We start from the raw sequence: 27988 nt of genomic DNA, 5'->3' as shown, positions 1-27988 counted from the left end.
ACTCATCACAGGCCTCACCCCCAGACCCCAGAGTAAAGGTGGCACCGGACATCCAAGGATATGGCAAGAAGAGGGAAATCTTTATTTCGGTTAAAAAAGGTACAGGACAGCAGACAAGCGGCCCCCAGCCGTGGACTGGGCAGATTTCCAGGGCCCAGCCCAGCTCCCTGGAGGTCCTCTGAAGAACAGTGGGCTGTCCCAGCCGGCTAGCTCAGGCCCTCAGCGCCTGGGGCAAAGGGAACAGGCGTCCTCCTTGCATCTTACCTACTCAGGGTAGTGGGGATGGAGGGGCCGTGGGAACAGTGTCAAACCGGTTGTGCTTAGAACAGTCACCAAACTTGTTCAGCAGCGTCCTCAACCAACACCCCAGAGGCTCCTGAAGAAACCTGCTCGGCCCCAGTACGGCTATGCCTGATTCTGGAAGGGGGCAGGCTGTAAGGCCAGATTCCTGAAGAGTCTCGACACCTTACAGATCTGGGGAAGGGGACGCGAAGTGGAAGGGGGGCAAGTTTCAGCAGAGTATTGTATCATTGTGCTGACAGCTGCGATATGGCTTTCTACACTCTGGCTGGCATGGAGTGGGGGTGGGGGCCAAGAGGCCGGCCCTTGCCCCCTGTTGGAGTGGGGGGCTCTGGAGAGCACACGTGTGGGGTAGGCTTGGGGGCAGACCCTGTAGGCACAGACGGTGGCAGATGGGCCACAGGTTAGGCAGGTGGAGGGGCCGGGTGCCTGGCTCTCCTCGGGCCGCTCCTGGAGAGGCAGAGAGCAGCGGTCCTCAGGAGGTCCTTAAGCCCCCGCACACACTGGAGATCCCAGCAGGACAGCAAAGAAGGAGAAGAGAGAGGGTTAGCGGGCTCGCGAGGACGGGGCAGGGGGCCTGCAGCGTTGCTGGCGGGGACAGGTGCTACCCCAGCACCTGCCTCTTCCCCACAGAAGGGCCGAGGCTTGGGCGGCAGGCCACGAAGCAGGAGAGAGCTCAGCAGGGACAGAAAGCCAGGACACAAGTGTTAGTGACTAAGGGCTCCTGCACACCAGGACACCACCAGGACAGGCCCCAGCACCTCAGAGCAGGAAGGCCACCCTCTCCCCAACCTCACCCTTCACCTCCTGCTCGAGTGGGAGAGCGGCTCTGCGTGAAGCTACTTCCTCAGTCCAGAGCAGGGCTGGGCTCTTAGCCCCGCCCTCAGGCCCCGATCCTTCTGTTTGGGGGGGAAGCCCTGGCGGCCCTACTACCGCCAGCACACGCACCACACCACACACCAGACAGATGAATGGGCTCCACGGGGTTGGCGAGGCATGCGATGAGGATGAGATGGTGTGTGAGGGGAGCGGGCAGTGCTGGCTGACGGGGGAGGTACGCTCTTACCAGCTAACCCTCTGCAAAGAGGCCTGTTAGCTCCCCTCAGGCTGTGCAGGAGATGGCAAAATCCTGACAGGTGTCCTCCTGGGGGAGATACCAGAGAGGCGGGCCGGAGTTATGAGTTGTCTGGCTGGGCCCTGCTGCCCAGGTGGGGCTGGGGGCCGGGGAGGCTCTGACTCACAAACTGGAAACTACGGTCTCAGAAACGGTTTCTTAGCTGGGCAGTCCCTGGGGATCTGAGTGAAAACACAGCAAGGAAAAAGAACTTGGGAGTCTCCAAGTCCCCGAGGCAGGGGAAAAACGGAGGGGATAAGGAGGGGCCAGGATGGCCTCTTCTTCCATGCCTATGGGGACCTCGCCCCCTGGCTCCACCTCAAGCAGGCAGACTCAGCCAGGAGAGGAGCACGTTAGCTGCATCTCTGGGCTTCCTGCCTCCTGCCTCCCCAGGAAAGACCGAGTTTGGCTGCCAGTTGGAGCCTCAGCAAAGAAAGAACAAACAAAAACCAAACCAAAGCAAATCAACTCTTAAAAACAAAAATTTTATTACAAGCAGGAACAAAGAATACTGGCTTAAATAAAAGGCACATGGGAGCCCCCTCCTCTAGCCAGCTCCCTCCCCACTGTAGCCTGGCCCAGGGTCCTGACACTAGGGTAGAGCTGCTTCTCCCAGAGGGGACCCTCTGGGGTTGCCCTTTCTCAGCTGCCTGTGACCCATTAGCCTTTGCAGCAAGGAAGGGCAAGACGCGAGGACTTCCTCAGCGGTTTCCAAGGGCTTCAGGCCACCTGAAGGGCCGAGGAGGGGGTGGGACAATTTCCTATCTATTTCAACAAGAAGCTATAATTTCCAGCAGAGAAGAGACATTCTTTGAGTTTCTGACCCAGATTTCGGCCAAACTTCACTTGCCTCTTGGACCACCCTGCTCTTTCCTCCCTTTTCTCTGGACGAGGTCCTCCAGTTGGCAGAGACTCCCCCTCTTCTGGCCACTGGCACTAGGTCCCACACTCAGAGCCCAGAGGAGGGAGTGTGGCTTATAGAACGGCAGCCGCTCCCCATAGCCATTACCCCATCCACCACGCCCAGCCTCAGCCTGTCTGGGCAGGTCCCAGGCTTCCTAATGTCCGAAGAGGAAGCAAAGACAGGAGGAAAGGGGCTGAGTTGTGGCGGGAACCCAGGGGGCTCCTGTGATCAAGGCACGGGATCCCTGTGGCCATGGCTCAGGCTGCTCCTGCTGCTGCTGGCTGACGCCGGAGGGGGATGGCGGGGAGAGGGGCGGCCTAGGGGATGTAGGGAAATGGGAGCCAGCCACATTCGTACAGGAGCACACGCGAACACACACACACTCACACTCACACGTTCACAGCCAGAAGTTCTCTTATAAATTTATTAAAACCAACTTGCCTTCTGATAATCCTTAACCTGGCACTACACAGATAGCAACGTGGCTGACTTTTTTTTTTCTTCTTCCGTTTAAAAAAATGCTACGTAGAAAAGAGGTCTATAAAATTGTGCAAAATACCCAGCATTAATAAACCCATTTCAAGTATTGCCAGCATGAGTACAACCGCCCAGACCAAGAACCGACTTGGGAGAGAGATGGGGGGCCAGACTGGAATCTCTTAGAGAAACCCGCCACGGGCAGCAAGAGGTCAAGGCCCCCAGTTCCTAGCGTGCGGCCCAGGACCATGCAGGAGCTGAGGTTTTGGGTACCTGGCTGGCTGGTGTCGCTTCCTCTGACACAGGCTGTAGTCCACCTGCCCCCCCCCCCTGCCCTTTCTATCTGTACCCCCAGTTCTATCCTATTGGCCAACTCCATACAGAAAACAAGAACAAAAACAGAAGAACAATGATTATCACAGAAGGAATGAAGGAGCCCACACAGCACAGCAGCCCACAGAGGCGGCATCTTCTATAGCCTGCTGTCCAGAGCAGAATGCCCCTGGGTCCAGCTTCACCCCCAGGCCCCGGGCTGAGCAGAACCCAGCAGCGCCCCCACCTGGGAGGTATCGCACTCAGTCGGCTCCCTCACTCACGCGAGGCTTGCCCTGGCACAGCCAGAGACTTGGCAACGTCCCCTCGCAGCCTCAGGGTCCCTGGCCTCTCTCTCCTGTCACTCCTGCCACTAATCAGCTGGGGGGCATTTCGGGCCCAAGGCTGTGGGAAGTTGGGTTTGGGGAGCAGAGGGTACAGCCATGGAAGTGTGGGGAAAGCCACGCAGGGTGGGAAATAAATACGAGAGTCTTTGGCAGCTCTGCTTCCCTTGGGTGGAATGGGGAGGGTCCCGGCAGGTGTGGAGGGCGGCAGGTGAGTGCGGAGGGGTGGACAGGCCAGCAGGTGGCGAGTGTGAGCCCAGGTCAGGGGTGGCCTCCTACCATGCTGGCGTGGGGCTTGGCTCCACAGGCTGGCTGATCGCTCCTGATGGGTGAGGGCAACACCGTGTCAGGCTCCACAAATCCCCTTCGGTCGATCAGGCTTCCAAAACACAAGAGGGGACACGTGAGGGCCCCTGCCCAACACCAGTGATGCAGGCCGGGGACTGAGTGGCAGAGTTCATTTCCCAGCCAAGGAAAAATCCAGTCCTACAAAGCCTGAGAAAGGGGAATTGATCTCCAGTTGAGGGTTCAAGACCCTTTCCTTCCAGAAAGGCCCTCTCTGCACTCTGGACACCTGGTTTTGGCCACTGGATTTATTCACTCTTCATTCCAAGCGGCCCATTTGGCCATCTGGCTGCCATAGAGCCAGGCTGAGGGGAAGGGGAAGAGCAGGATGAAAGAGCGAGACGCCCACTGTTACCGACCCTGCCATCGCAAGCATGACAGAATCGGGGTGGGGGATGGGGTCGGGTGGACAGTGTGTGAAGTCTCCATCCGCAGGGGCCACTGCAACTTAACTCCTGTTCTGGCACTCTGGTGCCCCCTAGTGTGAAGATGGAAGGGCACTGCCCAGTGGGCCTGAGCCACCAGGGCTCTTCCTGCCAGGAGGGACCATGGAGGCCATCAGCACCAGAAGGGAGGGGTTGCTCAAGGGTGGCCAAAACATTTGTTGTGGTGATCCCTGGGGAATAAGATAACGGGATATCTAATATTCTTCTTCTTAATATTTTACACTTAATTTTTTTCTACAATGAGCTTATGTGATTAACAATCACATAGAATTCTTTTATGTGACAAACGCCTTGAGTGCACTCTGCAGGGGATGGTGCACAGAGGGTTTCTGTGGTGTGAGAAGAGGTCTGCTGCATCCAGAACCTCTTTTGAGAGCTGTGGACTCACAGGGCTGCCCCGCACTGGCCAGGCCAGGCCCTGCGACCTCTCTCTGGCACCCTGGCTTACCTGGGAGGTAGGGGGCCGCAGAGCACAGCACAGCAGTTGGTGATAACACTTTTATGGCTGTAGGGATTGACGGAGGCCTCACCGCCCCTCTTGCTGGACCATGAGCCTTTGATCTGCCGGCAGGAAGGAGGTCTGAGTCAGGTACCTCCTTTTGCTTCCATTTGCTTTCTATTTCCTAGAGGCTGGGAAAAACTGGTGAATTCTGAAGCCAGCTCTGGATAGATTACTGGAGGGAATGTGCCTTTAACCCGGGCTATTCAGTGAGTGTGGGGGACTGCTGGATGTGGGAGGGCCCTGGCAGAGAGGAAGAAGCCCTAATCAGAACAGAAAACACAGCCCAGCCAGAGAAGTCTCCAAAGGCAACCTTCTGGGTGCAGCCTCTCTTCTCTGGCCAGCCACCTACGAGTGAAGGTCATGCAAGGGGCCAGGGCTCAGGCTGAACTGCCTGTGAACACTGGCCCTGCCGCCGACACACTGATGACCCTGGGCAGGCCACATCTCTGGATCTCAGTCCTCATTGGAAAAGTAGGGAACTCAGATACCATCAGTGGAGCATTCGATGAAATCCTGCCCGTCTCTAGATTCGCGAAGCCAGCTATCAAAGGCCCCGGGGAGTTTAGCAAGGAAGGATACCTGCTTGGCTTTAACCCAAAGTTTTCCAAACTTTTTTGTCCATCACACATCTTTCCACTTAACCCCTAGGAACATGCCGAAGATCTAGAGACTGCCTTGGGAGATGCTGGCTGAGATCATTTCTGCTCAGTACCAGTCACCCAGCACACGATCCCCCAACAGGAGTGCTCAGTTTTTTTTCCAGAATGAGAGGCTGAGGTGAAAAAATGTACTTTCTGTTGGTCACGGGCCTCTGAGCAGTATGTGATGGCGGCCTGGGCACAGATGCTCTCAAAAGTTTGCTTTCTTACTGTTTGCGAGACCAGGAAGGTGATGTCAGGGCCAGCCCAGGGCTAGGCATACAGGGGGTGCTCAAACAATGCTTGCTGGTGATCTGCAAGACAGCCTCACGGTCCTGTCCTCACTGTTTCCCTCAATAAGGGAGCCCCACAGATACCTTGACAACCGTCACAGCTCTTCTGGCTCTAAGGGCAGTGTGGTGGGGGCACAGCAAGGCCCAACCTTGGCTTCTGGCCATGACCCTGGTTGTGTCCCTTTCCAGCTGTGTGACCTTGGAGCAAGTCACTCAGCCATCAAACGGGAGAAAAGCATCCCTTTTCCTTCTGCCTCAGAGTTGGCAAAAGGAACCCAAAAGAACTCTGGAAACCGTCACACGCTGGCCAGTGTAATGGCTTACAGGGCAGCACTGCCTCTGGGTTAGCGAGAAAGCCCGTGCCAAGGGCCCGAGGCATGTAGGGGCCTTAGAAGCCTGCACTGGGTCTCCCAGGGCCAAGCCATGAGCACTGGAAGGCAACATCTGGTGGCCTTCCGTCTCCACCCATGTGACCCCAGCAGCCCAAGAGTCAGGTGCACTGCGGCCGCCATAAGCCCCCTCACCCTGCCTCCTTCCCAGGACCCTGCCCAGGCATAGGGGTGGCTCCAGCCCTACTCACGTCTTCGTTAGTTGTCAGGTTGGAGGCGACGAGGTAAGTATGAAACCCTGAGAGGCCCAGGATGGACCAGATGGAGAAGAAGCAGATCACCAACTCCAGCACAGTGAGCAGGGTGGTCAAGGACCCACATGGGGACAGGGCTGGGAGCCTCCCTTGAGCCTGGGAGCTGGCCACGCCCCAGCTTTCTCCACTATCCTTCTATGAACTATTTCCTTAGAAAGAACTATTTCCTTAGAAAGAAAAGGAGTTTGTAACCTTCCTGTCCGCTCACCACTTCTCAGCAGGATCAACTCCTGGTCCCTACGGAGGGCTTGAGAGCCCCTTTAAGGGCAGAATGGGTGATGGACAGCAGAGGGAAATGAGGATTCCAGGCACCAAGAAACCCACACAGGACACAGTTCAGGGAGCTTGGTGTCCTAAGGGAAGACAGGGACTGTGGCTCCTGAGAGTTCTCCGCCACCCCAGCCCCCTGATCAGGCCACTGAGGATCAGTTCTAGCCTGGGCGGGAGCAGAAGCAGCTGGGACAGCAGATTATTCTTGAGGACAAACACTGGCTCTACACCATTCCCCTGTTTCCAGGAGGTGTGGGGACCCACCCCAGTGAGGGGGCCTTGTTCCCACCAGCTGACAAAGGATATCTTGCTGGTGTCTCCTTCAGAGTGGAGAGGAAGTTGCTTCCCTGAGAGCCTGGGGAAGAAAAAAACGGGACAGGGCACAGCTCAGAGAGATGGTGACCGCAGCCCCTTGACTTGGCTGAGCTTGCTGGCCTGCCCCTCCCCACTCCCTCCTACCCCCAGCCCCCACTCACGCAGCGTCAGGTGGGTGACCACACAGGCGAAGATGAAGGCCGTCAGGAATGAGAGGGAGAGAATAAACGCATAGAAGAAGCGGTAGTTCCGTCTCCCCACACAGTTGCCCACCCAGGGACAGTGATGGTCAAACCGTTCTGGAAAGGGGCCAGGGGAGATGGGTTAGTGTGCCTGGCCTGCAACCGGCACAGGTGTTTAGAGGCTGCATGCCACAGCTGGGGTTTTCCTCACCCCGACTCTTCTCTGCACCGGCCCACTCATAGGTCCTCGGATGCCCCCCACTTCTGGACCTTTCTGCACAGGTTCCTAGCGCCTCACATTCTCGGTCTCTTCACCTGGTTAAGCTGCATGTCTCATATCATGGATATCATGTCTCAGCTGCAAAGCCACTTCCTTACGAAAGCCTCCTCTGATCCCAGATGGGGGAGGGCTCTGTTATCTGCCCCGTGACTTATTTTTTGCAGCTCTTCGCCCATATGTTTTCATACTTATTTATAATAAGTGGCCTGCCCAAGGACCCCTGCTCAACTGTAAACTCCATGAGGGGGCCTGTTTTGGCCTCACACTGAGCTGATCCCCAGGGTCCAGCAGTGCCTGGTACAAAGATCCACAAAAAAGTACTTGTTGCCTGGCCTATGACCCTGGCCACATGGACCAATGATCCCCATTCCTTGTTCTAGAACTAGAGGCCCAGGGAGGGGCCAGGCTACTCTGTCACTTACGGCAGGCTGGCATGAGAGGCTCGAGCAGAGGGCTGAGCTCACACCAGCACTATGTCCCCAAGGGCAGGGGTCACGCCCAGACTGGTAAGGAAAGTCCTCTGTGAGAATATGGATGACAAGCCCACTGCAGGCCTCACACCAGGGCCAGCACTCTTCACAGGGGGCGGGTGGGGCGGATTCTCAGGGATGAGTAATGCTCACTGAGTCACCCCCTCCCCGCCTACCGTCATGGGTGTTCCCTGCTGTTCCGTCACTTGGGGAGTGCTGAGCTAATGTGAGGAGCTCACTGCCGAGGGACTGTGCACAGTCACCATGGCTCAGCTTGCCTGGGTCCTCCTGCATAGCATTTCCCTTATGACAGCCTCCCAGGGGCACACCCTCAGTCCTCATCAGGGCCGCGGGGCCTCTGACGGGCACAGAGACAAGACAAAACAGCCTCTGGTTCCCCAGCAACGACTGCAGTGGTGGGTCAGGAGCTTCCAATCCTGGCTCAGCTCTTCACCTTATCAGCTCGAACTCTGTTCCCAGATTCTTGTCCCTCCCAGACCCTGGAAATCAGATCAGAGTCATGTGGCTCCCTGCTGCCTCCCACTTACCCACACAGTTGTCACAGACACTGCAGTGTGAGGTCCGGGGTGGCCGAAACATCTTGCAGGTGAAGCAATACTTCAACTTGACCATCTGCCCGTTGATCATCACCTCCCGGGTCCGAGGCGGTGGCCGGTACGTGGAACTGCCTGTGTTATCTGAGGATGGGAGGAGAGGAAGATGGGGGATGTTCAAGCCTGGAGCCAGGAGTGCCAGCTTGGGTGGGAGGGGGCGGGTGTGAAGCCACTGTTGCTTTGAAGGGACAAGAGAAGCCTTAGGGAAGCTACTTCCTAGGAACGAGCCACTGGGATAAAATGCGGGCCCAAGGGGCGCCTGGGTGGCTCAGTGGGTTAAAGCCTCTGCCTTCGGCTCAGGTCATGATCCCGGGGTCCTGGGATTGAGCCCCGAATCGGGCTCTCTGCTCGGCGGGGAGCCTGCTTGTCCTCTCTCTCTGCCTGCCTCTCTGCCTGCTTGTGATCTCTGTCTGTCAAATAAATAAATAAATAAAATCTTTAAAAAAAAAAATGCGGGCCCAAGGCAGGGACAGATACTAAGATCCACAACCACCTGCTGAAAGCAGCTGTGTGCCAAGCCCCGTGCTAAAGCTTTACACACTGGCTCTCACAGCGCTGGCTTTACACAACTTTGAGAAAGAGCCCTGGGAAGACTTAGGGATATTAGAAATTTGGGAACTATTAATTTTCCTAGCTGTCATAAAGGAATTGTGGCCATGTGGGAGGCTGTCTCTAGATTTTGAAGATACATGTTGAAGTATTTATGGATAAAGTGTCTATAATGTCTATGATTTACTATGAAATGGCTTAATAAGAATCATAAGTACAGGAGCACCTGGCTGGCTCAGTCAGAAGGGCATGTGACTCTTGATCTCAGGATTGTGAGTTCTAGCCCCATGGCAGGTAGAGAGATTACTTAAAAATCTTTAAAAAAAAAAATCTTTAAAAAAATTAAAGAAAAAATAATTCTTAAGTATATATGATACAAATAAGAGACATTAAGAACAACTATTGAATCTAGATGGTGAACATGCAGAAATTCATTGTATTTCCCACTTTTCTGTATGCTTGAAATTTTTCATAATAAAAATTTTAAGAGGTAATGGAATGCAGAAATATATTGTATTCATGGGTTAAAAAACTCAGCATTAGAAAAGGATTTATTGGGGCACCTGGGTGGCTCAGTGGGTTAAGCCGCTGCCTTCGGCTCGGGTCATGATCCCAGGGTCCTGGGATCGAGCCCCGAATCGGGCTCTCTGCTCAGCAGGGAGCCTGCTTCCTCCCCTCTCTCTGTCTGCCTCTCTGCCTGCTTGTCATCTCTCTCTCTGTTAAATAAATAAGTAAAAAATCTTTAAAAAAAAAAAAAGGATTTATTCTCCCTAAATCAACCTGTACATTTACATAATGCCAGTCAAAAATCCCAGTATGTTTTTTGGGGTGGAGGGGAATGAAATTGACAAATTCAATCTAAAATTTATACAGAAATGCAAAGAACAAAGAATAGCCAAGGCATTCCTAAAGGGAAAAGCTAAAGGACCTACATGACTAGATATCAAGACTAATGATACGGGGCACCTGGGTGGCTCAGTGGGTTAAAGCATCTGCCTTCAGCTCAGGCCATGATCCCAAGGTAGGGATCAAGGCCCGCATGGGACTCTCTGCTCAGTGGGGAGCCTGCTTCCCCTTCTCTCTCTGCCTGCCTCTCTGCCTACTTGTGATCTCTGTCAAATAAATAAATAAAATCTTTAACAACAACAACAAAAAAGAATGATAAAGTGCAAGTATTGAAGAAGGGCCTGGTTTGGGTGCAAGGGTGGAAAGGCTGACCAGGGCACCTGGGTGGCTCAGTGGGTTAAAGCCTCTGATTTTGGCTTAGATCATGATCTTAGGGTCCTGGTAACAAGCCCCACATCAGGCTCTCTGCTCAGCAGGGAGCCTCCTTCTTCCTCTCTCTCTCTCTGCCTGCCTTTCTGCCTACTTGTGATCTCTGTCAAATAAATAAATAAAATCTTAAAAAAAAAAAAAAAGAAAAAAAAAGAAATGCTGATCAACAAAACAGAAAAGAGAATCCAGAAAGAGACCCGACATGTAAATGATCAAGGGGTTCATGCCAACGCCACAGTCACAATGACCTGAAGGAAGATGGTTTTCTCCCAACAAACAGGGCTAAGTCCACTGTGTACACAGATGGGGGAAAATGTTTCTGTACCCCCATTTCCCACCAAATGCAAATTCAATTTCAGATTGTCATTCCAAATGCAAAAGTTTTGGATTAAAAATAATAAGAGAACAACTTCATGACTCTGGAGTAGACAAAGATTTCTGAAACTAAGGGACAAATCATAAAAGAGCGATTTGATATAACTGCACTATGTCGAAATTAAGATCTTGTGTTTAGGGCAACTGGCTGGCTTAACTGGTGAAGAGTACAATACTTGATCTGTTTAGGGCAAGTGGCTGGCTTAATTGGTGAAGAGTACAATACTTGATCTCGGGGTTGTGAGTTCAAGCCCTGTGTTGGGTGTAGAGATTACATTAAAAAAAAAAAAAGAACTTCTGTAAAGGACACCTGGGTGGCTCAGTCTGTTGAGTGTCTGCCTTCAGTTCAGGTCATGATCCCAGGGCCCTGGGAGTGAGTCCCACACTGGGCTCCTTGCAGGGAGCCTGCTTGTGTGCACACACTCTCTCTCTGACAAATAAATAAAATCTTAAAAAAAAAATAAAAAAGAACTTCCATTCATCTTAAAGAAGATTTGATTAAAAGAATGAAAAAGTGACCTTCAGAGGAGAAGCATATTTACAATATGCTTATTTGACCATGGACAAGGGATTTGTAACCAGAATATAAAAGAATTCCTATAAGTCAGTAAGAAAGAGCTCAGAATACTCAATTCAAATGTGCACAAAAGATTCAAGCAGGCATTTTATAAAAGAAGCTACCCAATGGCTAAGAAGCATTTGAAGGGGCGCCTGGGTGGCTCAGTGGGTTAAGCCGCTGCCTTCAGCTCAGGTCATGATCTCAGGGTCCTGGGATCGAGTCCCACATCGGGCTCTCTGCTCAGCAGGGGGCCTGCTTCCCTTCCTCTCTCTCTGCCTGCCTCTCTGCCTACTTGTGATCTCTCTCTGTCAAATAAATAAATAAAATCTTTAAAAAAAAAAAAAAAAGAAGCATTTGAAAAGGTGCTCATGCTCATTCGTCATCAGAAACATGCAAATAAAAACCATCATATGTTTTTTATACACATGTACGAGAATGTCTACAACGAAAGAAAAACATTTAAAAATCAAGTATTGGCAAAAATGTAAAGCAACTAGAAATCTCATATAACCACTTCGGAAACCTATTTGGCATCAACCCCTGAAATTCAACATAGGCACCCCCAGCAAGTCCACTCTGAGGTATCTCCCCAATAGAAATGTGCATGATTTTTTTTTTTTTAAAGAAATTTGTAAGTACACTCTATGCTCAATGTGTGGCTCAAACTCACAGCCTCGAGATCAAGAATCGTGTGCCCTGAGCCAGCCAGGCACCCTGAAATGTGCATGATTTGATGTGCCCCGAAAGACGTACAGGGATATTCACAGCAACACTCCCATAACAGCCAAAACCTGGAACTACCCAGAGGCCCATCAATAGTGGAACAGATTAACAAAATGTAGTATAGTCACACAACAGAGTTCTAGACAGCAAAGAATGAACGATCGTCAACGACACAGAGAATATTTACGTATCTCATAAATGTTGTGTAAAGTGAAGAAACCACACACATAAGAACACAAAATGTTCAAAAACAACTGAAAGTAATCTACAGTGGTAGAAGTCAGAATCACGGTCACTCGTGGAGGGGCGATACTGACCAGAAAGAGGAACAAGGGGCCTTGTGGGATGCCGCTCATACAGTGTTTCTTGATCTGGGTGCCAATTACATGGGTGTGTTCCATTTGTGAACATTCAGCAGACAGAACACTTGGGATTTGTACACGTCTTGTAAGCCCATTACACTTCAGGGAAAACATATCAAAAAGAAAGTTTTAAGTAACTTGTCTGAGGTCACAAAGCTCAGATACTGGCGAGCAGGAATCCGAATCCTGCTCTGCCATAGGCAAAAGCCCACAATTCTACCCACTGAGCCTCTTGGTCCCCCAGGCCTCAAAGGACCAAAGTCCTCAAAGCAGTGGCTCCTTCCTGGATAGAATTTTGAGAGTCGGTGAGGCTGCCCGTGATCCCGACCCCTTAGCAACACTCCCAGCCGCTGATTCCACCGGATCCACTCCCCAGATGGTACCTCCAGTTTGGCCACGTGCCTCCAACGCTAACTTACGAGCAGGCGCCTACCCGTGCCAGGCACTATTCCAGGCGCTTGGCACGCATCAGTGAAGCAAACGGATTTGGGTCTCACATTCCAGTTACCAAACAGACTCTTGCTAGGCTGCTTGCCATTCCCCGAACCATTGCGTGTCTAAAATGGAGCTAAACACCCGAACATTTTTTCTTTAAAACCAGCGGCAGGGTAAAGGGCAGGGGTGTGAGGATGGTGGACACACTCTGAAAGTTGGTTTTGCTTCTCCCTGGTTATGTGACATGCTGAAGTTAAGGGAATGTCTCTGAGCCTCGGTTTTCTCAACTGTAAAATGGAAGCAACAGGTAGAATAGAGCGTGCATCCTGGCCTCACCTCTTACTGGCTGCGTTTCTCCCAATATCATTTGCTAGATGTCTGACCTGGCCAATCATTTACTCTCTCTGTGCCTGTTTCTTTGATCACCAAAATGGGGGTAATAATAGTACCGCTGGTACGCCTGGGTGGCTCAGTGGGTTAAAGCCTCTGCCTTCGGCTCAGGTCATGATCTCAGGGTCCTGGGATCGAGTCCCACATCAGGCTCTTTGCTCAGCAGGGAGCCTGCTTCCCCCTCTCTCTCTGCCTGCCTCTCTGCCTACTTGTGATCTATCAAATAAATAAATAAAATCTTAAAAAAAATAATAGTATCCCTAACGTAGGGTTGTTGTGAGGGTTAAATTCGTTAATATACAGGAAGTAGCACAAAGCAAAGACTCAAAGTGGACAGAATTACGAAGAGAAAGGAAGAGGCAGCGCTTCACTGAGCACCTACTATGTGCTGAGCATGGTGCATAGTGTCTCCTTGAGCACTGAGAATGTCCCAGGAGCTAAGGCTATCATTACTCCCTCCAGGTTACAGTTAAGAAGACCTTTTTTAGTGAGGCGAAGTGCATACTCAAGGCCACTCCCAGCTAGGAAGTTGGAAGAACCAGGATGTGAACCCAAGTTTCCAAAACTTGGGTTGGAGGTCTTTTTGTACATGTTTTTTTAAGATTTTATTTATTTATTTGGCACAGAGATCACAAGTAGGCAGAGAGGCAGGCAGAGAGAGAGAGGGAAGCTGGCTCCCCACAGAGCAGAGAGCCTGATGCGGGGCTTGATCCCAGGACCCTGGGGTCATGACCTGAGCCGAAGGCAGAGGCTTTAATCCACTGAGCCACCCAGGTGCCCCCTTTTTTGTACATTTTTAAAGTGTCACAGTAAGTGTTATATAATCCTGCCTGGTTCCTTATTTCTGCACAAGCCAAGAGCTGGAAAGAACTTCAAAGAACATATAACACATATAATCCTAGCACAGAGTGGACAGTTGATAATGTCCCTTCACTGCCTGCCTCTCTTCTAACCCCTTCAGTTCACAAATGAGAAAACAGGACCAGAGAGGTTAGGGAAGTTGCCCAAGGTCACAGAGCCACCGAGGGGCAGAGGCAGGGAAACTCTGTTCGGAGACCCTTTGCAGACTGTTCCTTCTCCCTTACCCCTTCCTGGCCAGTCGCTAGGTCTCATCAAGATCTTCCTTCATAGTCTTTCACTCTCCTCCCAGTACCCAAACCGAAGCCAGGCCCCCATCACCAAACAGCTTCCCCAGAAGGCTCCCTGCTTCTAGCCCCTCTGCCTTCAACCCCCCTTGCACACACCACATTTCTCTAAATTACCCCTTTTGGGTTACAAGCCTTCACTGGCCTCCCACAGAAAGGACAGCTTCCTGTCGTGACACTAGGGCCCTCCACAGTTGGGCCCGACCTTTGCTCCTGGCTTTTCTCTCACTGCTCTTCTCCCTGACTCCCTGCAGCCTTGGCTTCCTACCCCCTCTTCCAATCAAGCCCTGGCCCCTGCCTGCTCCTTGTTCACCAGGACTCTCCTGGTCCCTGTCCAGTCTTCCAGCGGCTTGTCCAAGCACTGCTGCCGTGGAGGCTCTTGTGCCTGGCACAGAGCGCCTGCTCCCTGCGGGCCTATGATCGGACTGCGGGTGTGTGGTGCTGTCTCACCACCTAGACAGCACGCCCCCTGAGGGCAGGGATGGGGAATTCACTGGCCCTCCCGGGCCTGTGAACCATGAAGGAGCGGGCACAGAGGAGAGAATATGTGTTCTGGACTTGGTAAGGCCTGAGGTTCAAATCCTGACCCTTCCATTTATGAGCTAGTGCCATGAGGGAAGTTTGAGGGAAGTTTCTGGACCTCTGTAAGCCTGTGGATGCATCTGAAAAAGCAGACAAGTAACTGCCTAGAAGGCTCACAGAAGGATCAGAAACAGTATCTGGACAGGAACCGGCACTTGATGAGTACTTACTAACAGCTATCCTCAGAGGGGTCACAAGAGACGGGCTCCGGGGTCTGCAAAACTAGGTTTGAGTCATGATTTTGCTACCCACTTGCTACCAAAGGAAGTCCCTTCACTTCCTGGAGCCTCAATTTCCTCATCCATAAAACGGAGAGAAGACCATCTCTGTCTCACAGGGCCATGATGAGTGCTCAGTGAGACGGCGCAGGACAGCCCTGAGCCTGGCACTAGAGTCACAGTCCTGCCACACAGTTCATTCCAGGACACTCCAGCATGCAGCATTCTCCAGCTCTTTCCAAAACTCTTGATGCTACTCCAGACCCAACCTGTAACCCTACCCCATGGGCCCCAGGTCCAGCTCCCATCCCTGCCCACGGCTGGCTTCCAGGCTCGGACACAGGATCTGGAGCCGGACGGACATGTGGCCCAACCACAGTCACGGACGTGATGTGGGTCAAGTGGCTTCACTTCTCTGTGCCCTCATCTGCTAAAAAAAAAAAAAGGGACATCATCAAACTTGCCTCCTCGTGTTGTGAAGGAAGACGAAGCAAGAACTCAGCAAGGGAGCTTATTAGCAAAACATCTAGCACTGGGTCAAAGCTAAAGGAACACGAGCCATTATTATTATCATTCTTTCTATGAAAAAACTTATATTCCAAACAACTTATTTACCAAACTTCAGAACCCAGCTCATCTGTGAGTGAAGGGCAGCCACAGACCCACCTAAAGAAAGAGGAGAAAATTTCCTGGACTCCTCCCTGGGTTCCCACAGGCCCTCAGGCAGGGAAGACTCTGACCAGCATATTGTGGCCTCCCGGGCCAAGCTTCCTCCTCTTGAGAACTCGGAGAAAGAGGAAGTGAAGCTCTGCACACCCAACTTCCTTGGGCTGCTAATAGTGGGGGGCGGGGGAGAGAAAGTGTCCTCCTAGAGCAAGGGAGTCCCCAGATGCACTCAACAATTTGGGTTAAAGGAGGCTTTGCAGGGATGCCACTGTGGAGACAGGCCCCCACCTGGGAAGAAGGCAAGCCACTGTCGCACTGTTTATTCTCAGGCCAGACCATGCGGACCAGGACATGGGTCTCATCACCACCAGGCCTCCATCCCAGACCCCGTCTCCGCCTCAGACCCCGCCTTCAAGCACTCCTGCCAGCAGCCAGGACCCATCCCCTTACTCTTGACCACAGGGCTCAGCCTCTTAAATTTCCATAGAGAAAAGCAATTTCAAAGTACACTGATATGTCCAGATGCTCTGGGCTGGGCAAGCGGGTCTGCACCCACATATTACAGGTGAGGAAATGGATTCCGCTTTAGTATGTATTAGGTGGGGCTGGAATTAGAATCCTTGTCCTCCGAACGTTCTCTCAAACACTACCAACTACTGTGTCACGATAGTGTACAAGGTCTGGGTGGCAGGTGAGGGGAGAAGAGGCAAATACATGCAGATAAGTCAAATATGGTTCCTTTAAAAAATTGTTTTAAGGGGCTCCTGGCTGGCTCAGTCAGTACAACACGCAACTCTTGATCTCAGCGTTTTAAGTGTGAGCCCCACATTGGGTATAGAGTACTTCAAATCAAATCAAATTAAGTGAAATCTTGGGGCTCCTGGGTGGCTCAGTCGGTTGAGCATCTGACTCTTGATCTCGGCTTGGGTTTTTTTTTTTTTTTTTTTAAGATTTTATTTTTTTATTTACTTATTTGGCAGAGACTCAGTGAGAGAGGGAACACAAGCAGGGGGACTGGGAGACAGAGAAGCAAGCATCCTGTTAAGCAGAGAGCCCGATTCGGGGCTCAACCCCAGGACCCTGGGATCATGACCTGAGCCGAAGGCAGACGCTTAACGCTTAACCTGAGCCACCTGGGTGTCCTACAAGCTCAGGTCTTGATATCAAGGTTATGAGTTCAAGCCCTGCTTTGAGCTCCATGGCACGGAGCCCACTAAAACAAAAACAAAAAACAGAGAACAAAAACCTTGAAAAATAAATTTATAAAAAAAATGAAATTTAAACATAAATTAAAAATAAAAATTAGGAGAAAATGGGTGGGGGAGGTATGCTTGGCTGGCTGTCAGTAGAGTATCTGGCTCTTGATCTCAGGGTTATGAGTTCAAGCCCCAGGTTGGGCCTCGTGCTTCCTTTAAACTAGACAAAAAAAGCCACCTTTGCTTTGTTCACCCAGTCTAGAGAATATTTGTTGAAGAAAAGAAGGAAGAATGGTGAGAGATGGTATCTCTGCCAGAAAGGAATCTAAGATCTTCTCCAAGGCTTTCTGCCTTAGGCTTTGTCCCAAGAAGTAAAAAGGCCCTTTCACGCCAGCAAGGCCTTCCTGCTGCCTTGCAGGTGGGACTCGAAAGCCCCTGGGGATGTGGTCAGGAGGGGCAAGGCTGATCCTCAGTGAACACCTGGGAGAAGCCAATGACTTGCTCCGAGGAAGTTTCCCCCTCACCCAGGGGCATGCAATGGGTCTCCCCACCCCAACCGCAGCCAGTGGAGGGGGGCAGGCTGGCATTTTGCAGTCAGAGCCTGATGGCTGGCTCTGTGACGGAAGCCCCGGGGCTGGCAGGGACCCCAGCAGCTGGCACGAGCTACTGAACAGACTTTAGCGAAGGAAGGTTGGGATTGCCACCTGCTTTGCTGGGTCCTGACAATTGGTGTTCCGTTGCCCCCACCTCTGTAAGAAACACATGCAGGGCTGTGGTCCCCCCAGCTTCTCGGTCAGCTACAGTGCCCAGGCCGTGGGTCCCTGTAATCCCCGCCTGACCGTTTCTGTTCACTCCAGAGGTTTACTGAACGCCCACCACCTACCTACCGTTGAGGGACAGGCTGGAGGACACAAGAAGAGCTTGGCCGGAGGGCAGAAAGAGTGGGTAAAGTGAGTAATTAGAGTTGGCGTGAGAGGCCCAGTGAGTCAAGTCCGGTAACTCTGGGGCCTGTCTGATCTCATTGTGAAACCTGGCCTGGCCACTTGCTGGCTGGTGACTTTGAGGAAGCTGCCTAGCCTCTCTGAGCCTCAGTTCCTCACTGGGTAATAACCCTATCAGACTTGGGAGATAGTGATGCAAATGAGAGATGAAAAGCTCATGGATTAATGGTATTACTGGTGTCTATACTGAATACCTGGTGGCATTCAAGGTATTGAATACCTGGTGGCATTCAAGGAAGCAACAAAAGGGGAGGCCCAATTAAGCCGGATCAGGAGGAATGACCCGGCGGGCTCACCGGGGAGAGAGGGCAGGGGGGCTGCGTGAACACAGGCACGGACTGCGCCCAGCCTGGTTGGGGGGTCCTGGGGGCAGGGGCAGGTACACTGAGGTTGGCCTTGAGCCTGGGGCTCGTTTTCCAGAGGGTGGAAGAAGATCTATTTCCTTTCACAGCACACATAACACTGATTCACGTGAACAGAAAGTTATTCCCTTTTCAATTTTCTTTCAAGCCTGTGACTCCATCAAGGGGAAAACTATTAACTTCTACTACCTCAGAGCTGTGATCAGGCCTTATTTCTGCAGGCAACTATAACCACTAAGAATTCTGTAACATTGTTATCTTTGGTTTTTATGATTATGTTCTATTCAGAGTAAGAGGCTCTCTGCTTACAAGGGTGATATAAATTTTCCTTGTTAAGATACATTTAAACACAAGTCCCTTATTAAACACAAGTCCCTTAAAGGAAAATACTGAGGAAATGAAGGTACAAGATGAGAGACAAAAAGGCTAAAATCATAAAGGCTGGACCCAAATGCCCAAACTTCAGGAAATGCTGCTGAGGCCACAAGGGAGTCACCCAAATTCTAAGCCAGGGAGGGCTGGAGCCAAATCTGGGTCTTGGAGAGAGAAATGTGATTGCAGGAAGAAGCCAGGTGCTGGGGCCTGGTCGGCAGAGCCAGTCCAGCAAGCAAATGAGGCAGGTTTGCCCTAGGGCAGTGGGCTTCAGAAGGACCTGAGGGAGAAACTTTGGCCCAGATGGGCTGCATCTGTGACCTGCTGGGTGGTGCCGGAGGGAGAGGCAGGCTTTATGCATGTTCTGTGAGCTGTAAACGTGTCTAGGTCAGTGTCTGTCACTCCAATCTGGATGCTTCTGTCGTCTCCCTTCAGACTGGGAACCTCTTGTGGGCAATGTTAGCTTACCTCTTTTCCAACTTTCCAGAGCACCTGAACTCTATTTGGCCCTGTAGGGTGACCCAGCTGCATGGCTCGCCAGCTGACAAGTAAAGATCTCAGACCAGGGTGACCAACCGCCCTGGTCTGCCTATGACTGAGAGGTTTCCCAGGACACAAGGCTGGGAGGAGCTGGTCAGCCCACCTCAGACAGTCTTTGCAGGGTGGCAGCCTTGGGCTACAGCCTGTTGGGCTGGCGTTGCTGGCCTATGGGGCCAAAGTGAGAAGCCCCCAATTTGCATGGGCCCCGGTAATCATCAGTTCACGTTTGCATGAACAGCACCATCCGCCTCAGAGCTGGTCCCCAATCTTCTCAAAAAGGCTTAGTGACCTTAGTCCTCTTTGAAAAAATATATTTCATTCTGATTAGACACCTCCTGGCCCCACCCTCAAATCTGGCTCCTGTTCAAGTTTCAGAGTTCAAAGGCCTAAAAGATGTCACTTTCCAGGCTTGGCAGCTGTTCTCAAAGAAAGTCTCCAACCCTGACATTTAGGGCCTCACGTGACTATTTCCACTCCATTCCCCAACCAGAACTTCTCTAATTCTCTGAAGTGTTCCTCTGTTCCAGCCAACAGGGCCTTCTCGGGGTTCCATGCCTGTCCCCCGTCCTGCCTGCTCTGCCTTCTCCTCCTCTGTTCCGTCTGCCTGGAGGGCTCCCCTCACATATATTCCCATGCCTGATTTCCACCCAAACTTTAAGCTTTGACTCAAGGCATCTCTTGGTGAAGACTCTCGGTACCCTCCAGGCCGAAGATACTCCTGGTTTCTCGGATCCTCTTCCAAAGCCTAATCTCACCTGGGGCAGCTGGTCACACCTGCAGGTATGGTCACACCTTGTGCACTGGCAGGTGGTCATACATTACATCACTTTGGACAGAGCTAGCCTAGAAACCACCAGAAGGCAAGGTCCACACCAGATTTGTTTTCGGCCTCCCACCTCCTCCCCCTGTGCTCAGGAGTCAGCATATAGAATTAACACATACATGATTAAAGCCATAATGCCTAATTGGGAGAACTTCCAACTATCTCTCCATCAATCACTTGGGGACATCAAGGAGGGCCTCTACAGAGGCTCATCCATTCAGCCAACATCCCTGGACCCTCTAAGCGGCCGACTAGGTGAACAAGACCCAGAAGAGGCTGCTGGGCCTACCCAACAACTTTGTAACAATCACCATGCAAGGTGGCAGGGCCAAGAAAAAAAGGACAAGGAGCTCAAGGAATGTGTCACATAAGGTCTGGCCCATCTGAGGTCATGAAAGCGTCGCAGAGTACAGAACACCTGGGTTGAGACATAAGAATGAAGACAGCGTGGCCCCCAAAGACTGGAGATGTGTCCCTGAGGCCATCTCAGAAGAGAAAGCAAGGGGTTTGGGAGTCAAGGCACATGGTCCGTCTCCGTGCCTCCACTCCCTGGCCATGTGCCAGCTTGCCTCAGTTTCTGCATCAGCACAGCAGGGCTGCTGGGAGGATTTGTGGGGATAATGGATGGGAAGCACTCGGTACAGGGTCAAGCGCTCCCCACACATGGGGGATTACAGCTGTCATTATCACCCTCACCGCTCCCAGCAGGCCAGAGGACTCCAGGTGGCCAGATATCCAAGCTCAGGCTGAGCCGGAGCATAATCGTGCCCCAGGATGAGCCCCGACCTGGAGGGAGGAGAAACGGGCTGCCGCTGGGCAGCAGGGCCTCCCCTGCTGTCAGGTGGACTGCTCAGGTCAGCCTGGCGGATTCAGAAGGAGCAGAGTTAGGTCTCGGGGGCCAAGTGGTGAGGGGCCTAGGGTAAAAGGGGGAGAGGAAGCTGATGCAGGCGGAGGAAGACAGCGTGACCCAGGGTGTGGCCAAGGACAGGCCTAGACAGAGGAATGAGAGGAAGAACAAAGAGCGAGAACCTCCTTCCCCTTCCTGCCCACCCTCCCGAGTTGCTCCAGGGAACCAGCAGAACAACCTCCAGGGATGGATGCCTCGGACTCTTGACATCTATAGGCTACCGGGTCTCTTCAAGGCCAGTTAGATGCTTAAAAGCCTGTCTGGAAGCCACCCTGTTAAGGGAAGGAACTGACCACGGACCGGAAGCCCCTGAAGTGTGTAAACAGCCATGTCACTTCTCCCCAGGAAGGAGCTGGGGTGCAGCAAGCCAAGACTAAAATCCTGGCCCCAGCACCCAGCCTCCCAGGTGGACACGCACGGGTCTGGGAGGAATCAAGGGCTGTCTGGGTGCCTGGGAGCATGGGTTCTCTCTAGCACACCAGTCCTCCTATTGTTGCTTAAACACATCAGCTTGTCCACTGCTCCAGGCTTCATTTTCACTGTTTCCGGACTGCGTATTACTGGCTCCCATCACACCATTCAGGGCTCCTGTCAAGTACCACCTCCTCCTAGAAGCTTTCCCGGATCGCCTACTCTAAATGAGCCCACTCCCTACACCAGATACCTCCAGATACCTCCAGATACCCACGCAGCTCAGTCCCTCATCTTTCCAAACCTTGTTCAGAAGTCACCTCCTTCACAGAGCCTTCCCTGATCACCCTATTTAAAACCATATACCTTCCCCCCAGCTCTCCTCCTTCCTCCCTGCTCTTCTCTTTGACATCCTAGATGTTTAACTGTTAACTGTCCTTCTCCTGCTGGAACGTCAGCTCCAAGAGGGCAGGGGATTGCTTCCTCTATTTGCTCACTGCTGTATCATCAGCATCTGGAAGAGGGCCTGGCACATAACTGGGGTTCAACCGATGTCTGCTGAGAGAATGATTAAGTACACAAATGTTTAAGGGCAGAGATTCTGGTTAGACTGCACGAGATCTCATCCCAGCTCCTCCACCTACCGGGTGATCTTGGGCCGCTTACTTGACTCCTATGAGACTCAGTGTAATAGTAGAAAGAGACTAACAACAGTCCTTGTCTCATGGGATCACGGAGGGATTCAAAAGATCATGCATGTAGACAGGTGGAAAGCCCGCCCGGCCCCCGTGAGCACTCAGAACTAAGCTGGCGGCCACGGCAGCCTGCCCTTGCCAGCGTCTCTTGCTAAGTTGCTCACTGGTTTAGCACGGGTTTCCACTCTGGGGTCAGCTCCAGCCTGCCTTACTGACTACCATGCCCTCAGTCTCTGGCAAGGTGCGGGAAGAGAAACTCAGGCCTCCTCTCAAATCAACGAGTGAGGAGCTGGGAGAGTCGGAGGCTCACCGATCTGTTTCTCCAGGGCCGCTGCCTCACAGACGGTGGCCCGGGGCAGGATCCCGGGGTCGGTGAAACTTGTCTGCAGCAGGCAGCTCATGACGAAGAAGAAGAGGATGGCAGCGATGATGGGGATGGCAAGGGTCAGCTGGCGGGCCAGGAAGGGACAGCTAGAGAGAGAGAGGAAGAGAGAGATGAGCAGATACCCAGAGGGCTCCCTGGGGCACAGGGTTACAGCACCTGGCAAGGTGTTGGCATCCCAGAAACACCACCTCTCTGCAGAGAGCCATCCCGGAAGATGACATCTCCTGCACCACGTCTGTGCAGAGAGCCATCCAGGAAGAAAGACAGCTCCTAGGCCAGTGCCTAGAGCAGACATCACTAATTGATCCTTGCACTTTCCCTCTGAGCCAATTGCAGACATGAGCAATAGATCCCAGCACATTTTTTTTTTTTTTTTAATGAACTAAGGGAAGGGATCTAGATCCCAGCACCCTTAACCCCTGCACTTAGCTGCAGTCTCAGAATCCTTCTAAACACAAAGCTTCAGGAATCCACTACCAACTCACTTGAGTTGACCATCCATGACAACGTTCATTCACTCACTCACTCCGCAAATATTTAGCGAGGTCCTCGGTATGCCAGGCAACACCTTCCCCAAACAGCAGTGAGCAAGAGCATTGTTCCCCACCCCCCATGAGGCTCCGGGCTCCTGGGGAAAAGAGACCTGTGAACGGAGAGGAGCCACACAGGACCATGTGTGCTAACATGGGGAAAAGGAAAACAGTTGAACAGTCAGGAAAGCCTGGCTGAAGGAGCTCACGCCTAAGCTAAAATCTGAAGAATGGGAAGGGTCATCAGGGGAAGGGGGTTAGGATGAAGAGCACAGTCCAGGCACTGCCACTGTCCTCCAAGGGCTGGCATCTCAGGTTGGCGCATTTAGGTTGGCGCATTTAGGTCGGCGCTTTCAGGTCCCCGAGCCTAGCTGGTTTGGAGAACAGCCTATGCACGAGCTGACTTTGAGGCCTACCCACACGATTAACCTCTGTCCTGTGCTGTCCTCCCTCCCAAAGCGAGAGTGGCACCTGATGGGGTGAGGGCCTCCTACTCGGGAAATGACAGGCTGTTGGGAGGCCAGATTCAGCCAAGGAGCTGGCACAGCTGCGGAAAGCAGATGTGTGGACATCTGCACGCTCTTTCCAGAGCCTCCACTGCCAGAGGCTATAGCCTCCAGAGAGGCCCTTCCCTTGAAGAGCAGAGACTGCCAAGATCAAGAACTCCAATGATGGGGCACCTGGATGGCTCAGTGGGTTAAAGCCTCTGCCTTCCGCTCAGGTCATAATCCCAGGGTTCTGGGATGAAGCCCCTCATCCGGCTCTCTGCTCAGCAGGGAGCTTGCTTCCCCCTCTCTCTCTGCCTGCCTCTCTGCCTACCTGTGATTTATGTCTGTGAAATAAATATATAAAATCTTTTTTAAAAAATACCTGAAAGACTTAAAAAAAAAAAAAAAAAAAGAACTCCAATGGCACCACACATTCTGCTCTGAACACCTGAGTGGTCCTTGGGTCTGAGCCTCAAACAAAGCTGGGCTCTCTGTGTCACCTTCATCACAATCAACCAGTTTATAGAAAGCCAGGCTCTTTAGGGGATGGAGACTTACAGTCTGAGACTTGTAGAACCCTCAGAAACACCAAGTCCTGGTCCTCTGATTTTATAGAGGACTCTGAGGCCCACAGCCACATCCAAGGTTATCTAGCCAGCCACTGACAGGACTAGGGCCTCTGGGCCCTCCACAAATACTTGCATTCATTCAACAAGTATTTCCTCTACTGAATGCCTACTACACACCAGACCTGTTCCTGGCACTGAAGACACAACAGTGAGGGGAAAGAAGTCCTGCTGTGGTGAAAAGACAGGCAACAAACTGGCAGAAAGTATACACATAGTATGTTCAGATGGTGGCAAGTGCTTCCAGAGAATTAGCAGTTAGGGAAGAGGGATAAGGGGGGGGGGGCAGTTTGTTATGTTACAGAGACAGTCAGGGAAGGAGGGAAGTGAGGGAATGAGCCACTGACACTATCTAAAGAAAGCCTATTCCAATCAGTGCAAAGGCCCTGAGGCAGGAATGTGCAAGGAGGCCAATGTGCCTGGAGGAGGTTGGGAGGAGGGCGGGGAAGTGGCAGGAGAGGGACAGAGATGAAGCCCATTATCAGGGCTCTGGCTCTTATTCAGGAGCCACAGAGGATTCCAGGAGGGGACTAGGATCTGACTTAGAATTAAAGGGGCGCTTTGGCCTCCGTGTGGTGTGGGAAGTGCAGCAGAAGGCAGGCACCCTGCTGTCAGCCCTGCGCAATAATCTACCAAATCAAACAATGAAAGAAAAGAAAAGCCCTAGAGAGCCATCTCCCTTTCCCCCAGAGCAATGCAAGAATGTGGGCTTGCTCACATTGTTCCCTCGTGCCAGGTCTCTACGGAGGTTTCACCCCAGTTCAAACCCAGGGGTGCTCTCAGCCCAAACCCAAACCCTTCTGCCAACTCCACCAGCCCAAGTGAGGAAGGGCAGAGACAAGGCGAGATGATTCACAAGCCCTCCCCAAACCCAGAAGTCCTCCTTTCTCCCTTCTCTGGGGCATAAATCCAACACCAGCCAAGATACCCATGCAGCCCAGAGAAAATCCCGTTTCTGAACTGACTGAACCCCACGCTGCAGGGTCACGGGGGTCAACTTCCTCCCGCCCAGGCTGCAGCCCCAGGAATACTGGAAAAGGAACTCTCAAAACACTCATGGGGGTCAGCCCACTGAGATGGATCCGAAACTCGGCTCAGGGAACATGCTGGAGGCTGGGGGCTCCCCAGGGCTTCCGCTTGCTACATTATCCTGGAATTTGTTATCCACCCTGACTCAGAAAGCAAGGGGGAAAGGGAGAAGCTAATTTGTACAAAGTTCTCACCGTGCTTCAAGGGGAAACCCAAGGTTGCAGATACATGATCTGGCAGCTGGAAAGGGTCTCTGGGGGTGGTGTCTTGTGGTAGTCTTAGTGTGGCCACAGGCCCTTAGGAAGTGCTTTATGTTGAAGACAACAGCTAACAGCAGCAGCCAGCATGAAGTGCTTGTTCCTGGTCAAAAGCTTACACACATAACCTTGTGTCACATTCATGATGACCTATTATCAACCCCATTTTATAGATGAGGCCACTGGGGCTCTGAGGTGGAAGGACTGCCCTGAGGTCACGCAGTCTGTAGATGGGGTGTGGTGGGGCTGGGACTGGAACCAGGCCCACTGGGTCCAGAAATGGAGCTGTTCACCACACTGCAGCTAAGGAAGACCACAAGAGATGGAGAGAACAAAGAAGGGAAGTGTGAGTGTGTGTGCAAAGACTCACACTGCAGATGGCTCAAGCTAGAGACCAAGTTTCCCAAGCTGGAAAACTTCCGACATGAAAATGTGACCCTAGGGGGGCGCCTGGGTGGCTCAGTGAGTTAAGCCGCTGCCTTCGGCTCAGGTCATGATCCCAGGGTCCTGGGATCGAGCCCCGCATGGGGCTCTCTGCTCAGCAGGGAGCCTGCTTCCTCCCCTCTCTCTGCCTGCCTCTCTGCCTGCTTGTCATCTCTCTCTCTGTCAAATAAATAAATAAATAATCTTTAAAAAAAAAAAAAAAGAAAAGAAAATGTGACCCTAGGGAGTGACAAGCATCCCCTCCTCCAAAGAGATACTGTGTGGGCCAATCCTGGGTCACTGGGGATCAAAAGCCCCCACGGGGGCATATAAGACCTGTCACACCAAAGCACTCTCGACTTTGGAGAAGTAACAAGGTCCTACAGCTGTTCTTGCTGTGGGACAGGCCGGGGGTATGCTCCAGAATGTTTGAGAAGGCAAAGAAAACCAGGAGGTCAGAGGTGCTGGGTGGCAGGGGCTTGGCAAAGTCGCAGGGAAGGCTGGGAAGGGCTGGGGATACTAAGGAAGGTGCTGGAGAGGGAAGGGAGGCCTGAGAGGCCCAGAGCTGTTTGGGAAGATTGCCTGAGGGCCTAGAGGGAAAAAGACTGAAGGGAAAGCGAAGGGGAAAGGTGTGAGCTGAGCGTAGAGAGATAACAGGGGACCACAGACAGCGCCAGAAGGCAGCTAGATTTGTTATGGGGAATGTAATGCCAAAGGACACGGAAGAAATTCAGAAGTTGTCTGGAAGGGCCAGAAAGCAAAGTCACCTGGAGGGGTCGGAAAGACGGGGTGCACAAGAGATGGTCCAAGGGAGAGGTGAGGGAGAGGTGAGGGCGAGGAGGTCCAGGAGGCCTGAGCCAGGTTCTGAGAGGGCACAGAGGATGGGGCTGTGGAGGGATATGGGAGGGTGGTGCTCCCGGCAGAGGCTGGCAAAGGCAGTGTGCCAGGAAAAGGCAGGGAAGGATGGGGGAAGGGGGGGCGGGGGAGGGGGGGGCCGGAGGCTGGGGCATCCAGAGGGGCGAGGGAGGATGGGGTGTGGGGGTAGGTGGAGAGGGCCCAGGAGGGCAGAGGAGAGATAGATATGCAAGGGGACTGGGAAGGCCTGGGGGTATATCCTGAGCGAAGGGCACAGGCCCCGGAGGAGCTGGGAGTTCGCCTCCGCGAAGGTGGCTGGCAGGTGCAGGGAAGGGTGGAGCCCCCGGGGATGTGGGAGAGGGCCGGGGGCCCAGCGGAGGCCCTGAGAGGCTGGCGTGCCCACGCAGGAGCTGGGCAGGAGGGGTGCGCGGCAGGGAGCTGAGGGGACGGGAGGGGTCGGGGCTTCCGAAGGGGCGGGGTCGGGGCGCCGCCGGACTCACTCGAAGACGAAGAAGAGGACGGTGGTGGTGAGGATGAGCAGCAGCGTGAGCGCGAAGACGCCGCCGTGGCCGGCCAGCATGAGACGGCCGCCGCAGTAGAAGCGGTTGCGGCCCGGGAACACCTCCCACTTGCGCCGCGGGCGGCGGCCGATGCTCCCGCTGCCGCTGCCACTGCTGCTCCAGCGCGGCGCGGCGGCAGGCGGCGGGGGCCCCGGGCCCGGGCCGGGGGGCGCGGCGGGGCCGGGGCGGCGCGCCCCAGGGGAGGCGGGCGGCGGGGCGGCCCCGGGGCTGATCTGCTGGTACTCGCAGTCCTTCATGCGGCCGGCCGCGGGCCTCGCCTCGGAGCCCCGCGAGCCGGCCGGGCCGCACCGGGACCGGGGCCGAGCGGCGGAGGCGGTGGCGGTGGCTGGCGGCGCGGCGGCGCGGCGGCGGCGGCGCGCGCGGCGCTCGGTCGCTGGGGGCGGTCCCGCCGCCACCGCCCCGCCCCGCCCCGCCCCCGCCCGGCGCGGCCTCCTGCCGCAGCGCCCCCTCCGCCTGGGTCGGGGACGGCGCTCGCGCGGGGCTGCGGGGTCTTTCTCCGCGGCGGGGCCTTTCTCCGCGGCGGGGCCCTGTCCTGTCTCTGCGGACTCAGAGCCGCGGCGGTCCCCTCTGCACGACCACGGGGCTGCAGATGCGCGTTCCGGGAGCTTTCTGTTGTTTTGCAGGGAAAGCATTTGTTGGGGTCCCTTGTGTGCCAGGCACGTTGACGAACGCCGGGATTCGAGGGGTGGACTTCTTAATCCACTTCTGACACTCTGTAGTTCCAGGGCCAGGCTTCGCCCAGCTCTGAGGACGGACTGGATAGGTATTGGCAGGGGGGG

General features: G+C 53.3%; 1 protein-coding gene across 7 annotated transcripts; it reads right to left on the bottom strand.

Annotated features, from left to right (window-relative positions):
* Nucleotides 1-59: 59 nt before the first annotated feature.
* ZDHHC18 (zinc finger DHHC-type palmitoyltransferase 18) lies at nt 60-27551 on the bottom strand. 7 transcript variants are annotated; one of them, XM_059135963.1, is made up of 10 exons: nt 27129-27547; nt 22346-22506; nt 8384-8533; nt 7065-7202; nt 6895-6943; nt 6256-6358; nt 4691-4803; nt 3731-3830; nt 1367-1444; nt 60-226 (listed from the first exon to the last, which is right to left on the bottom strand). In XM_059135963.1, exons 1-9 carry the CDS (start codon nt 27443-27445, stop codon nt 1403-1405), a joined length of 1173 nt encoding a protein of 390 aa, XP_058991946.1. In that variant the 5' UTR covers nt 27446-27547; the 3' UTR covers nt 60-226; nt 1367-1402. The 7 variants fall into 7 exon arrangements, with proteins under 7 accessions (XP_058991946.1, XP_058991948.1, XP_058991945.1 ...); XM_059135962.1 differs by lacking the exon at nt 60-226 and adding an exon at nt 233-803; XM_059135965.1 differs by lacking the exon at nt 1367-1444 and having other exon boundaries at nt 27129-27546.
* Nucleotides 27552-27988: the final 437 nt, after the last annotated feature.

Source organism: Mustela lutreola, chromosome 10 (assembly GCF_030435805.1).
Source record: "Mustela lutreola isolate mMusLut2 chromosome 10, mMusLut2.pri, whole genome shotgun sequence".
In the NCBI taxonomy this organism is placed as follows: Eukaryota; Metazoa; Chordata; class Mammalia; order Carnivora; family Mustelidae; genus Mustela; species Mustela lutreola.
This window is presented reverse-complemented; position numbering and strand designations above follow the sequence as displayed.